General features: G+C 42.4%; 1 protein-coding gene across 1 annotated transcript in view; it reads left to right on the top strand.

The window, feature by feature from the left end:
* The window catches only part of EMCN (endomucin), a 142,542-nt gene that overhangs the window by 121,284 nt on the left and 9,642 nt on the right, over positions 1–11,616 (top strand). The window contains exons 5-9 of the mRNA XM_009634754.1: positions 2,942–2,974; positions 6,031–6,084; positions 7,344–7,439; positions 9,170–9,194; positions 10,233–10,294. Coding sequence (XP_009633049.1) covers positions 2,942–2,974; positions 6,031–6,084; positions 7,344–7,439; positions 9,170–9,194; positions 10,233–10,294 — 270 coding nt within the window. The remainder of the gene's footprint in view (positions 1–2,941; positions 2,975–6,030; positions 6,085–7,343; positions 7,440–9,169; positions 9,195–10,232; positions 10,295–11,616) is intronic.

The following is an 11,616-nucleotide window of genomic DNA, read 5'->3' on the forward strand; positions in this document are numbered from 1 at the left end:
CAGAAAAAAAGAAAAAAGCCCATTTTGAAGAGAAATTTCCAATCAGCCATATCAAAAGATCAGGGTGTGGGAGGAGTGCCACAGAGAGCTGGAGAGCGACTGAAATGAGTGGGGGAGCCTAGGAAAGAACTTGGAGAAACATCAGAGAACAGTATTGCCGTATTAAAGAAGATCGAAACCACAAGCCACAGAGGAGGGGCTCCATAGCGCTCACCCAGGCTAGCGAAGGCAACAGGGACTGTTTTTAGCAAAGAGAGCAACCTGCATGCATGCCACTGACACATACACTTCTTTAACTTTAACTTTGGCTGTCATGTATTATATACCTCCTACTCATTCTCCACCTCCACGGAGGATTGCCTGCTAATATTTAATTTTCTCCTTTTGTTTAATTAATGAAAAATTGGAGACTTAATGGATCAGTCAGAGTCTAAATACATCTGAGATTTTTGTAGATTTTTATTCTGCGACCTAAACAACAAAAAAATCCATAAAGCAGTATGAACTTAAGTTCACCCAGCAGGGTGGTAAGATCAAATGACCTATTATAATAAACCGTCAGATGAATCAACCTGCTGCATCTATTGATATCTTTATTGCACTCCTCCAATTATAAATCCTACTCGCTTGATTCAGAGGAGGCATCTCCCGAAGAAAAATTCTTATGAGTAAGACAAGGATGGTTTGACTCTTTCTGTACGCAAGCTGTGTAGAAACTCTAGATAGTGATATTAGTTAAAAATTACCCCCTGTATCTTCAGCTTACTTAAAAAGAGAGAGATGCAAAAATCCAAGTGCCTGGGAGACAGAAAATATAGCAAAGTCTGAGTTAACAGAACTACAGACCTTTAGCATGGTCAGGGCAAGGAGGGTTTTTAAAAGTTCTTAATTTTGCTTTGATTTATATTGTGGTATCCCCTCTGAGTAATCAGCCAAATTTATTCATGTATTTTGCCAGTGAACACAGTTTCATGTGGCTGCCCTCCAAAAACAGAAGCAGCAAACTGCAGGGTATCCAGGCTGCTTAGGTAGTGGTTGCTGATGAACAGAGCGGGGAGAGGTTAGTTATTGGTCTCTTTCTCCATCTGTCAAGCTTCTAACCAGCACTGAACTGACTCAGGCAGGTATTTTTCAAATCAAACCACCGTCCTATGCCAGGTGACACTGTTTTTTGCAGATGGATGGGTGAGATGATAAAAAGCTTAGGAAAAAAGTTTCCTCTGGATCCTGGGAAGCCAGGGTGAGATAATTGTATACCTTCAGAGTACTTAGCACTACTAATATTTAGCATGTTCAAGAAGAGCTCTTAGTACTGACTTTTAAGTACTTGGCTTTTCAACCTGAACATGCTTTTCATGCATGTTTGTGATTAAAATGCAGTTAAAGCTCTGTCACATACATCATTAGCAAAAGTGGTTATTTACACCCCAGTGGCTCAAGTGATCCATACTTTTAATTGGGTGTAGAGAGGAGGCAAAGCAAGAGCAGCCATTCTGGTTTACAAAGAGTACATTCACAGCAGTAGAATAACGTGCTTCACTTGTGATACAGCTCCAGTGGCAGGAGCTGTCTTTGTGCAAAGCATCAGTCCACGGCACAGAAAGTGCAGCGAGGGTGTAAGAGTGGATTTGTAATCCCCAGGGACCCCGGTCAGAGGGGGAGTGCTGTAACCCCGAGCACTCAGGGGAGGCTCAGTGCCTGCCTGGAGTTACGTCTGCCTTCATACCACTCCTGCTGTGACCTCCCAGCCTGGCGCAGCTGGGACACAGAGGATGTGCTGGTGGGTCACGTCCTCCCAGGGAGCTCTTGGGACAGGGTCAGATTCACCACGTTCCCCACAGATGCTGTGGCAGCAGTGAACCCTGAAGAGACCCAATGAGGGGGCTTTTACGGTGCCCTCCAGCCTAGAGGAAGGTAACCAAACGCTGTGATTTATACCTCAAAATAACGAGCGACTGCTGAGGATATAGTGCCTGAGGGATTTTTTTTTTCCATGGTAGCTCCTGTAATCCAGTGTGAGAGGCCTCACCAGACAGGCAGAGTGCCAGTCACTCACCCCTGGCAAGAGACAGTCTGTCTTGTGCAAATAGATAAATGTTTTACTGCTAGTTCACACAGGTGGATATTCTCAAAGACACGGACGAGTTAGGTGCCCGGCTCCCTCTGACTTTAGAGTGATCGCAAAAGAGATTTAATGCAATGTAATAAAAAATCACTGTGGGAGCAATGGTTGTCTGTGGCTAGCCTCCAAATGTGAAGTATTCACAGCCGCCTTAATTTCCAAGCATGCTACAGTCTAGACACACAAAAGCAGCAGCATACTAACAACAAGCTAACAGAAAATTAGTGTTCTGCACCAAAAACTTCCGAAGTGGCCGGGGGAAGCCGACAGTAGTGGGCTAGTAAGCATTGTTCAGAGCACTCTGCAAGGTCCATTTCTTCTTCATTACCAATGCCTCTTACTCCTGCTGCTCAGCAGTCTGCTAGCCAGAAACATCAAGATAATTAATGAAGATTCATTTTTAAAGGGTTTTGTGACACTTGAAGACGTCTCAATTAGGCATTTGAGGTTCTTTTATTAAAATTCTTATTTGTCAGTTAAATGCCAGCTATTCACTCCCAGGCACTTATTTGGTTTTGGCAGGAGGAATTTCTTAGGAATGTATCAATTAATTCAGGATTTTCTTCTCTTAAGCAGAATAACAACCCAGCATAAGCTGTGCTTTGGATTCTGCTCCCATCTATAAGGGATGTCTGCAGACTTTCACAGCTCGGGCTTTCTGGGCTTGAGAACAGTGTCAGCATGTCAGTTCTGGGTCAGCATTTCTTGTGGGGTTACTGAGCACGTTGCTAGAGTCTGCCGGTTGGTATGATGTGGAGACTCTGGACATCCAACCTTAAAACAGTTACTAACAAACCTGTTTCTTCTGTTTTCTTGCAGGTCTTCACATGACCTCTCCAACAGAATCGACAAGTAAGAGCTCTGTGCACACTGGCAAAAAGGGCTGGCATGGGGGCGGGGGGGGAGGGGGTTGGCGCCTGAGGAAAGGAAACCTTCAGGGAACAATGCGGCTCTGGGGGAAGAATGAACCTGAAGCGTAGTACGGAGAGCAGAGGAGTGATGCTCAACTTGTAGCAATGAGTAACTTTGCTGTGATTTCAGCTGAATGCCATGTTGGGCTAGCAGATACTGAAAAGAAAACAGAGTGGGAGCGCAAAAAAAAATCAGCCCTGGCGTATAGCGTGATGCAATGGGACGTTGCTATAAATAGAGTGTTTACCAAGGAGCTTGTTCTTGTCAGTGGCTCTCATTCCCCGTCCTGTGGTTAGAAGCAGTAGGTCCCAGAGTAAGGCAAGAGTTTCCTGTGCTAGTGAGCCTGTATTGTCCTACTTTCCTTTCTCTGGGCTTATCAGGAAACAGTCTCTTCTGCACTGGTCCCTGCTGTTCTTGCTACTGATGCCAGCCAAAGTTTGTCCTTGCTATTACCATGATGGATGTATTATTCCAATTGTTATTCTGATCCCAGATCATTCTATAGCTAGAAAATATCTTCCAGATTCACTTTCCAAACCCAGAAAAAATAGACGTGATGGGCTGGCTTGCGAGAAACTTCAATGAATGAAGTAGATAACAGAGTTAAAGGTTTTAATTCCTTAATCCATTTTATCCATTCAGTAGTGCTTCTTTTTAGCTACTCTATTTCTCACTGATGGTCTCGAGTAGTTAAAATGCTAACCTATGGATTCATCTTTCCTGCATTACTCACACCTTGGTTATTTAACAGAGAACTAGGAAAATAACCAGTGAACTTGAATCCTCAGTTTTTCTCCTGAGGAGATGCTGCACAAATGCAGGGATACACATTCATGTTTTTCAGTGTAATTTGTTTAGTTGACTTTTTCAGTCACTATCCAGGATAACTCATTGCTTTGATAATTGCCCACTTGCCCTGTATATCGTGCAGTAAATCAGGCAAGGTAGTGAAAAGGGCAGTAGTATTTCCCTAGGAAATCTAAAGCAATCACATGGAATTACGAATTCATAAGAATTATTTCAGTCACTTGATGATGGCTCACAGTTTCCATCCTTACATTATCACCCCTCAGCAGACAGGCACCACGGAGAGAGAACTTCTGCTTTAAAGAAACAGTGATTTTTCAGAGTTAAGGGTCTCAGACAATGATTGTTTCCTACACTGTGGCATCACAATGTCTCAGCTGTGGCTGTATTGTTTAGGCACCATGCAAGCACATAGTAAGTGATCATTTTTCCCCAGGAGGTTTCAGTATCTGGCCAGACAAAGGGGGGGAGGAGGGGAGGGAGGAGGGAAGAAACAGAGAAGCTAAATAATATGCCCTAAATTCACACAGCTATACAACAGCAGGACAAAAATGAAAACACAGCTCTCAAATCTTTCCCTTTGCACTACCAGTCAATCCACAGAAATGTTTAAGTAGGACCACATGGCTCCTAGTTACCTGGAAAATCCAGTATACTGGCATATCCAGCAAACCTGTGGAGAAACTGACCCCTGGCTGTTGCCTGCTTTACTCCTCTTGCATCAGGAGACAACATACTCTTACGTATCTGAACAGACCAGTATGTTGTGAGAACTGGAATATGGGCAAAAGGAGAATAGAGAAGAAAAAACAGCCACCAAAACATTTGTCAATGGTGGGCCAGAGTTTTTAAAATCAGTGCAGCAAGGAACCCCTACAGGGTTGGGACAAACACACCTTGTTTGTTAGTCTAATTCAGCAAACTAGAATTACATGTACTGCCTATACAAAAAAGTAAAAAATCCATGTGTAAAAAAAAAAAAGATGGACCTATCATTCAGAGACTTGGCAGAACAAAACTGTATCCTAGCCCTCAAAATGCCCCTGGGAAATTGGTTTTAATGACCTGACTACTTTTGTAGTTACTACCCATCAAGTTGAGCCGCCTTCTGTGCATCCCTACCAGGTGTGTGGGGTATGAATGGGTACCTGAGCAATGGATCAGAGCCTGCAACAGAGCCTCAGTGGCTGCTACTGTGTTCTCACTACTTATATACAGAGCTACACTCTCTACTAGGCCCCTGGCTTAACAGACCACCTTCCCCAGGCGCCTTTTCTGATACTTAAATGAGCAATGGAAACGCTCGGCCTTGCGTTACAACTTCGATGCTAGGCATCCAGCTATCTGTTTGTCCAGCTGGTCTGCTTCTTCAGTGGCAGTAAGCACACATCCGCTCAAGCCTCCATCCAATACGGAACACAATCCTGTGTGCTGTATAATGTAACTAGGGAAGCACCTATGTTTGCTTTTTCTTTTTTTCTCTCTTGAAGTTCAGCAACTGTTTTTCCACAGACTGTATGCAACAAGGTAATAAATATCTTAGGTTGTTGATAGCTGACTCAAATTCAGATTAGTACCTGAAAGTAGAAATGCATTCCTTTAAACCCTGCCCTAAAAATGCCCAGCAGCTCCCAACAGTCATTGCTGTCGCCAAATGTGCCATAGAGAGCATGTGCATCCCTTTAGAACAGTCAACTGTCAAGAAAATCACTAGCCACTAATAATGCACCTCTTTAGACTTCTTCATCTACTCTTAGCACTTTTTTTTAATTAGCAGTGAAAAATTTTGGTCTTCCATCTTCTGGAGGCAGGTCTAATTTTCACTCTCTTGCTTGTTTGTTTACTTGTCAAGAGAGCTCTTCTAATGTTGAACAGTACATTAACCTCCTAAAAATGAAAATGTTTGTAGCTTGTAACCTGTAAGTGAACAAGCAGATGATCCTAGGGAAGACTGCACCCATGCAAAGTCTCTGTTTCTTCTAGGCCACACCAGATAAACTTTTCCACCCCTCTTGCCAAGTTATCTACATGTTTTTGAGAAGAACTATAGCTGTGGAGCACCAAAGGGCTCTAGAAGTGGGGGGGACGTAGAAGTTGTTTTGGGAGGGTAATTTTTTGCTGGGAGTTGTTTGGGGAGCACTGGCAGTTACACGTTAACCTGAAAGGTAATGTTTCTTTTGCAAATCTAGCTTTTGGTGGTTCTGGAAACAAGGAAGTGCCAGTGAATGCTGTCCACTATTCCAGTGAGTGTTCCTGCTTTATTGTCCAGCTTTTGAATTTTTAGTTGATCAGTTTGGCTTTAGATGAGTGATTGGAGTAGCAGAGAAATGAAACTGCCAGTTTTATTTCTAGTCTTACCAGACGTAGACCTTATTACAAACCCAACTTAACTGCCTGTTATAAAATTCCTCTCAAAGAGAAACGGAGCTGAACAACTTGACACCACTCTCACTGGAGAGCAGCACATTTATTCCCAAGGACTGAAGTCAAAGTGATAAAACTGAGAAAAAATGTGGACAGAGGAGTACCCTGTGGGAGAAGATGCAAGAAACCATATGAAAATGTTGTTCATATACTGTTATGCGTGCATATAAGATGAATATATTGTTATGAATGTGTTATATTAATATATATTGTTCATATTGTCATGGGAAAGAAGGACTAGGAGGGATTCTTCTGCAAACTTCAAGCACTTGATATTTGTATGATACATGTTATTTAATCTTTTATTTTAATATATGCATCTCTAGGGCAAGAATGTTGCTGCAGATCTGCTATTTCCTACCCAAAGTACTGTCTTAGCAAAATACGTTTGATGTGTTTTCCACTATAATCTTGTCTCTGGGTTTTCCCTCTAGTTCCATAGATGCACACATACATCTATATGAATATTAAATATTAATTGCATCAAAAGGCACTGAAGATGCTATTTCAAAATATCAGGCAGGTGTGATGGCTGATGCTGAGGAAGGCTGCGGGAACGCAGCCGCAACATACCCCTGACTCAAGGCTTAGGCCAGCAGGCAAGAGAGAGCCTGCTAAATTTGAACGTGGCCGATCGCTGCCAGAAAAAAAAGATAAATGGGGAGAAACTGGGCTTATATATTTCCCCAGGAAAGCTTCTCTTCGTTACATAATTCTTTCCTTTTTGCTTCTTGGCTGGGAAACACCTGTCAGGAAATGGCAGATGGTGGGAAATAATAAAAGGAAAGAAATGTCCTCATTTAAAAAGGAGATCTTGCATTTTCTATCCCTGGTTGTAAGTGCTGCGGGGAATGTTACTGAATTATGTAACTCCTTGGTGTCTTTCTGGGCATACAACGTTAAAAGAGAAATAATTGCTTCAGTTGCTGAATTTCAGATGAGTCTTGTTTTCAAAAAAGAGGAAGAAAAAATCGCATATATCAAAAAATTTATTCCTGAAATATGACTGTTTTGCAAAACCTTTGGGGGCCATCAACACTGGCCCCCAAACTGATGCTATGTTCTCCCTCTTTTGCAGGCGTTATCTTGCCAATTGTCATCACCTTGATAGTCATTACCCTTTCTGTCTTCTCACTGGTGGCTTTGTACAGAATGTGTCAGAAGAAAACACCAGGTATTTGGTTTGCTTTCTCTGTGGGGGGAAAAAGATCAATGTGCTTTTTCACTTTTAAAAGATCTCTGGGGTGGTTTTAGATTACCTTAACCATAGATGTTGCAGTAGTCTGATAGGAAAGCTTCCTGTATTTCAAAGTATTTTGCCTAAAGTGGGAAAGTAACACTTCATTTTCAAAATCAGTAGGAAGAACAGAGGGAGCAAAAATGTCTCTGATTTTTGGAGAATATATAATGCCATAAAGCTTTTTGTTCACGCTTTTGCAGCTACAAACAGCTGTGCTAACACAATCAGTCAATCAGGTAGAAAAAGACAGTGCAAACTAAGTTGGAGATATTGTTTAACAAAATCACTATATTTATTTTATCTCTGTTCCAGATACAGGCAAAGAAATGTCAGTGCTTTCTTCTAGGAAATACGTGTTATAAACATAAACACACACACAGAGAAGTAAAATTTTCCAATTACAGTATAATGCACATGGGCACAAAATCCCTGAGCAAACAGTATTTTCAGAAAAAGTAATTTTGACAGATCAGTTAAAGCCAGCATCTGTTTTGCTGCTGTCCAGGAAATACTTAAGATAATGGGGGGTATAATTCCATTAAATTCCATTTGCCAAATGTTTCAAAGAGTTGCCTGAGTGGGCCACAGGCAAGTGTAATTCTCCATTAAGTGAAAACCCAAATCTGAATCCAGACTGTGGTTTTTCTCTCCCTGCAAGCTGGCATGAGTTAGGAGACCTGTACAGAGCTTCAACTGTGAAATCACCAGGCCTTGGAAATATAAAATCACAACAGGGTGTTGAGGCTGTAGACCAAGGAAAACAGTGTGTCGCAACCAATTTAGCCAATGAGATGGAAAACCAGACCCAGTTAAACAGAGGAAGGTGTGATCCTTGCTTAGGAAATTACTGAATAATTAGAGTCAAGAGGTAAAGATATGAGGTGAAGAACATTTCCTCACCATCCTCCCCCATGCACAAATGCCGGCAGGCACAGTACTAACAAATTCACTTGGAAGCTAGAGTAGGTAAATATCTGTGGTGCTTCCTGCAAGATTTTTTCAGGTCTATCCAGTGTGCTTCCCCCACAGATGGAGAGCCCTGTGCCCAGAGCCATGGGGCTAGAATTGGCTCTGTTGTCTCCAATGTAACCCCACAACCCCATCCATCTGCCTGTACTTGCACATAAGAATAAAATAACGTTTGGTATATGATTCATTTTGGGGAGAAACCCATTCCTCATTGGCAGGGATGACAGACTCTGTTCTCAGATGTCATGCCAGGTTAAACCTCCCCAGAGCACACAGTCTGGCAGCTTGTTCTCTCACTCCCCTCACCCTGCATCTTTTAGCTCAGTTGTTATGTACTCAAGAACTGTTGCATGCTCGCTGCCTCTGTGCCAGCTACCCGGGGATTTGGGAGCTGCAGGGAAAAATGCGCTTCAGTTGTGCTCTTGTGCAAGTCACATATCATTCTCCCTAGTTTGCAGAAGTATAGATTCAAGCACTATCAGTTCACTTTCATAGATGACATGGTTATTTTTTGGGAAGACAAACTAGAAAAGTACCAATTGCCATTCAAGCTGGTTGATTGTTTTAATGTACTTAATGCAATACTGCAGAATCACAACTAAGCCTTCTGCTAACAACTGCAATAGCTATGTCTAAATGTTTACCTAACTGAGCTCCAGCAGTCAAAATGATATTAACTTTGTTCCTTCTTCCAGAGAGACAAGAGAACGGCACTGAACAGTAGGTTGAATCCTGTCTTTTCATTGCTTTGAGATCTACCATGGGGCATTTGCGAATGCAGCAGATTCTGCATGAGATTTTCTTTGATCTTTCTTTGTCTAAACATAATAAGTGGTTGCCACCCCAAACAGAAATATCCTGTTGAAAGTGATGCACTTGGAGTTATCGTACACCTGTATGCACGATAAGCAGCTGTTCCAACATGGATAGAAAAGTGATGGCTCTCAACTGTTTTGCAGGGGATCCTTTTGAAATGGGTAAACGGCTTATGCTGTGCCACAGGGCCAGCTAGCCCAGGTTATTTCCTCTTTTTTTTTCAATTTTTGCCCCATTGATTGGGTTTTTTCCCCCCTATCTTTTCCCATCCACCTTCTTTTGTTCATGTTTTCTCTCTTTTTAATGTTTTTTATTCTGGTTTATTTTTCTTGTCCTTTTTCTCGTGTCCCCCATTATTTCATTTTCCTCTGTCATATCTTCTCTTCACTGGTCCATTTGCAGAGGTTCAGCTTAAACAGTATTGGCTTAAGGAGGTTCAGGAGAGTGAAACCAAGAAAGATCCATTAGAAGATACATACTAGAGGCCATTGAGTCTGGCTGTGGTCCCTATGTTTTGCATGACCAAAAGCAATAGTTGGGCTGCTGATTTACTTGCTAGCCCTGCCTCCCTGGATATCTGAAGTGATCCTTCTTGCAATTCAATGTGACTAAAAGCCTTGTATTGACAGAGAAAAAAAGATGACTCCCTCTGTTCCCCCAGATGTACTACTTCTGTGGAGCACTAGATTGAAACTGGAGTCATGCTACTTGATTTTTTACATATTTTAAGGGAAAGGTGTTTTCAGAGATATCGGTATATGGTGTTTTCCACCACCAAGACTTACACATCATGCCATGCAAAGCCCATTTCAAGTCCACCAGTGTAGACTGGCATAGGTGTTGCCTCCTCCAGATCATAATCTTAGAGTTTTGTTTGGCTGACCAACATGCATGCTGAACTGCATGCTGACTGTCTGCTTAAATGTTTTCTGACTTCAGCAGGGCCCAATCAGATAAAGAAGGAGTCAAACTTCTTTCTGTGAAGACCACTTCTCCTGAGACTGGTGAGTGTTTCCCCTGTATGTATGTCTGTCTTTCTGAGCCTAGAGAGGAGCAGTTTTGGGATGTCATTTCCAATAGTAAAACCATCTTCAGTTCCTGTCAGGTCAAAGTCACTGCAAACAATTCCTCTTCAGGAATCCCCAGATGGGGAGCCTGTACAGTTGCATTGCAGCTGTACTGTGTGAGGTATTGGTATTTGGAAATGAGAAGTAGGAAGTGTTTCAGGGAAAATAATTTTTTAACATCATTGGTGGTAAGTGATCCGTAGCTAGGCATGTTCAGGAGTAGCCATGATCATGATATTTATCAGCTAGGTCTGGCTATACAAGGAAGTTTGAGGACTGGTAATATCCCAGGGGCCAAAACGTTTGGGAGTCAGTGCTGTATGTAAACAGAGCTCGGGCGGAGTTGGTGTTGGTGGTGTTCAGTTAGCCCTGTACCCAGCAACCCTTTGCATTCAAAATCCTACTCTTGTTGCAAATTCCTCTGTCCTGTCCTTCACTGATCCAGTTTCTTGCAAAATATGTGTGTGACAAAACCTAAAGGAACAGAAGTTATAGATACCATGCACAAAAGAAAGCAAAATCTCATCAATACGAACTAAGAAATGCATGCAGTTATAGGTTCTGCAAGAAATAGAGTAGCACAAAATAAGACTGAGGCAGAACAAAATTCTGACTAATCTGATCCCCAGCTATTTAACAAAAAACAAAACAAAAAAACCCTTCTTGTGGTAGAGCTACTCATGGTGGAACTCCCCCCCCTTCACCCATTGCAGTTCACTTCCTCAGCCGTGTAGGTCCCACCTTTGCTCCTGCTTCATCTGAAGAAGTGCTCCAGGAAAAACAGCCTCTTACTTTATGCTTTTTTAGGCATAAAAACCTTTTTTTAAAAGTTTTCTGGCCATCTGTTTCCTCTACTCACATTTCAGAGGTTGTCCTATAGCTGCTCTCCCCTTTCCTTTAAATTCTCAAGAAGCCCTCTGGAACACAGCACTTGATCTGAACTATTCTCTACTTGCTGGTGAGGCCCAGTTCACACTTTCCAGCCTTCTCTGTGATTCCCAGAAGCTTTTGCACAATCCAGAAGACCCACAGGGAAGCTCTGGCAGCCCTCGCAATGAACGGGAGTCGTGCAAGGTCCCTGCAGCCTCACAGGCACCGAGCAGCATGCTAGCAGGCTAGAGGGGGAGGAGGAACATGCTCCATTGCAGGCTGCATCATTCTGCCCCACTGCTGCCAAGCAAATGCAAACTACGCTTTGGCACTTCAGTGACTGCACTTCAGAGCTTTGTGACTTGGGAATTATATATATTTTTATATAT

Source organism: Egretta garzetta, unplaced genomic scaffold, assembly GCF_000687185.1.
Source record: "Egretta garzetta isolate BGI_Z169 unplaced genomic scaffold, ASM68718v1 scaffold72, whole genome shotgun sequence".
Classification (NCBI taxonomy): domain Eukaryota; kingdom Metazoa; phylum Chordata; class Aves; order Pelecaniformes; family Ardeidae; genus Egretta; species Egretta garzetta.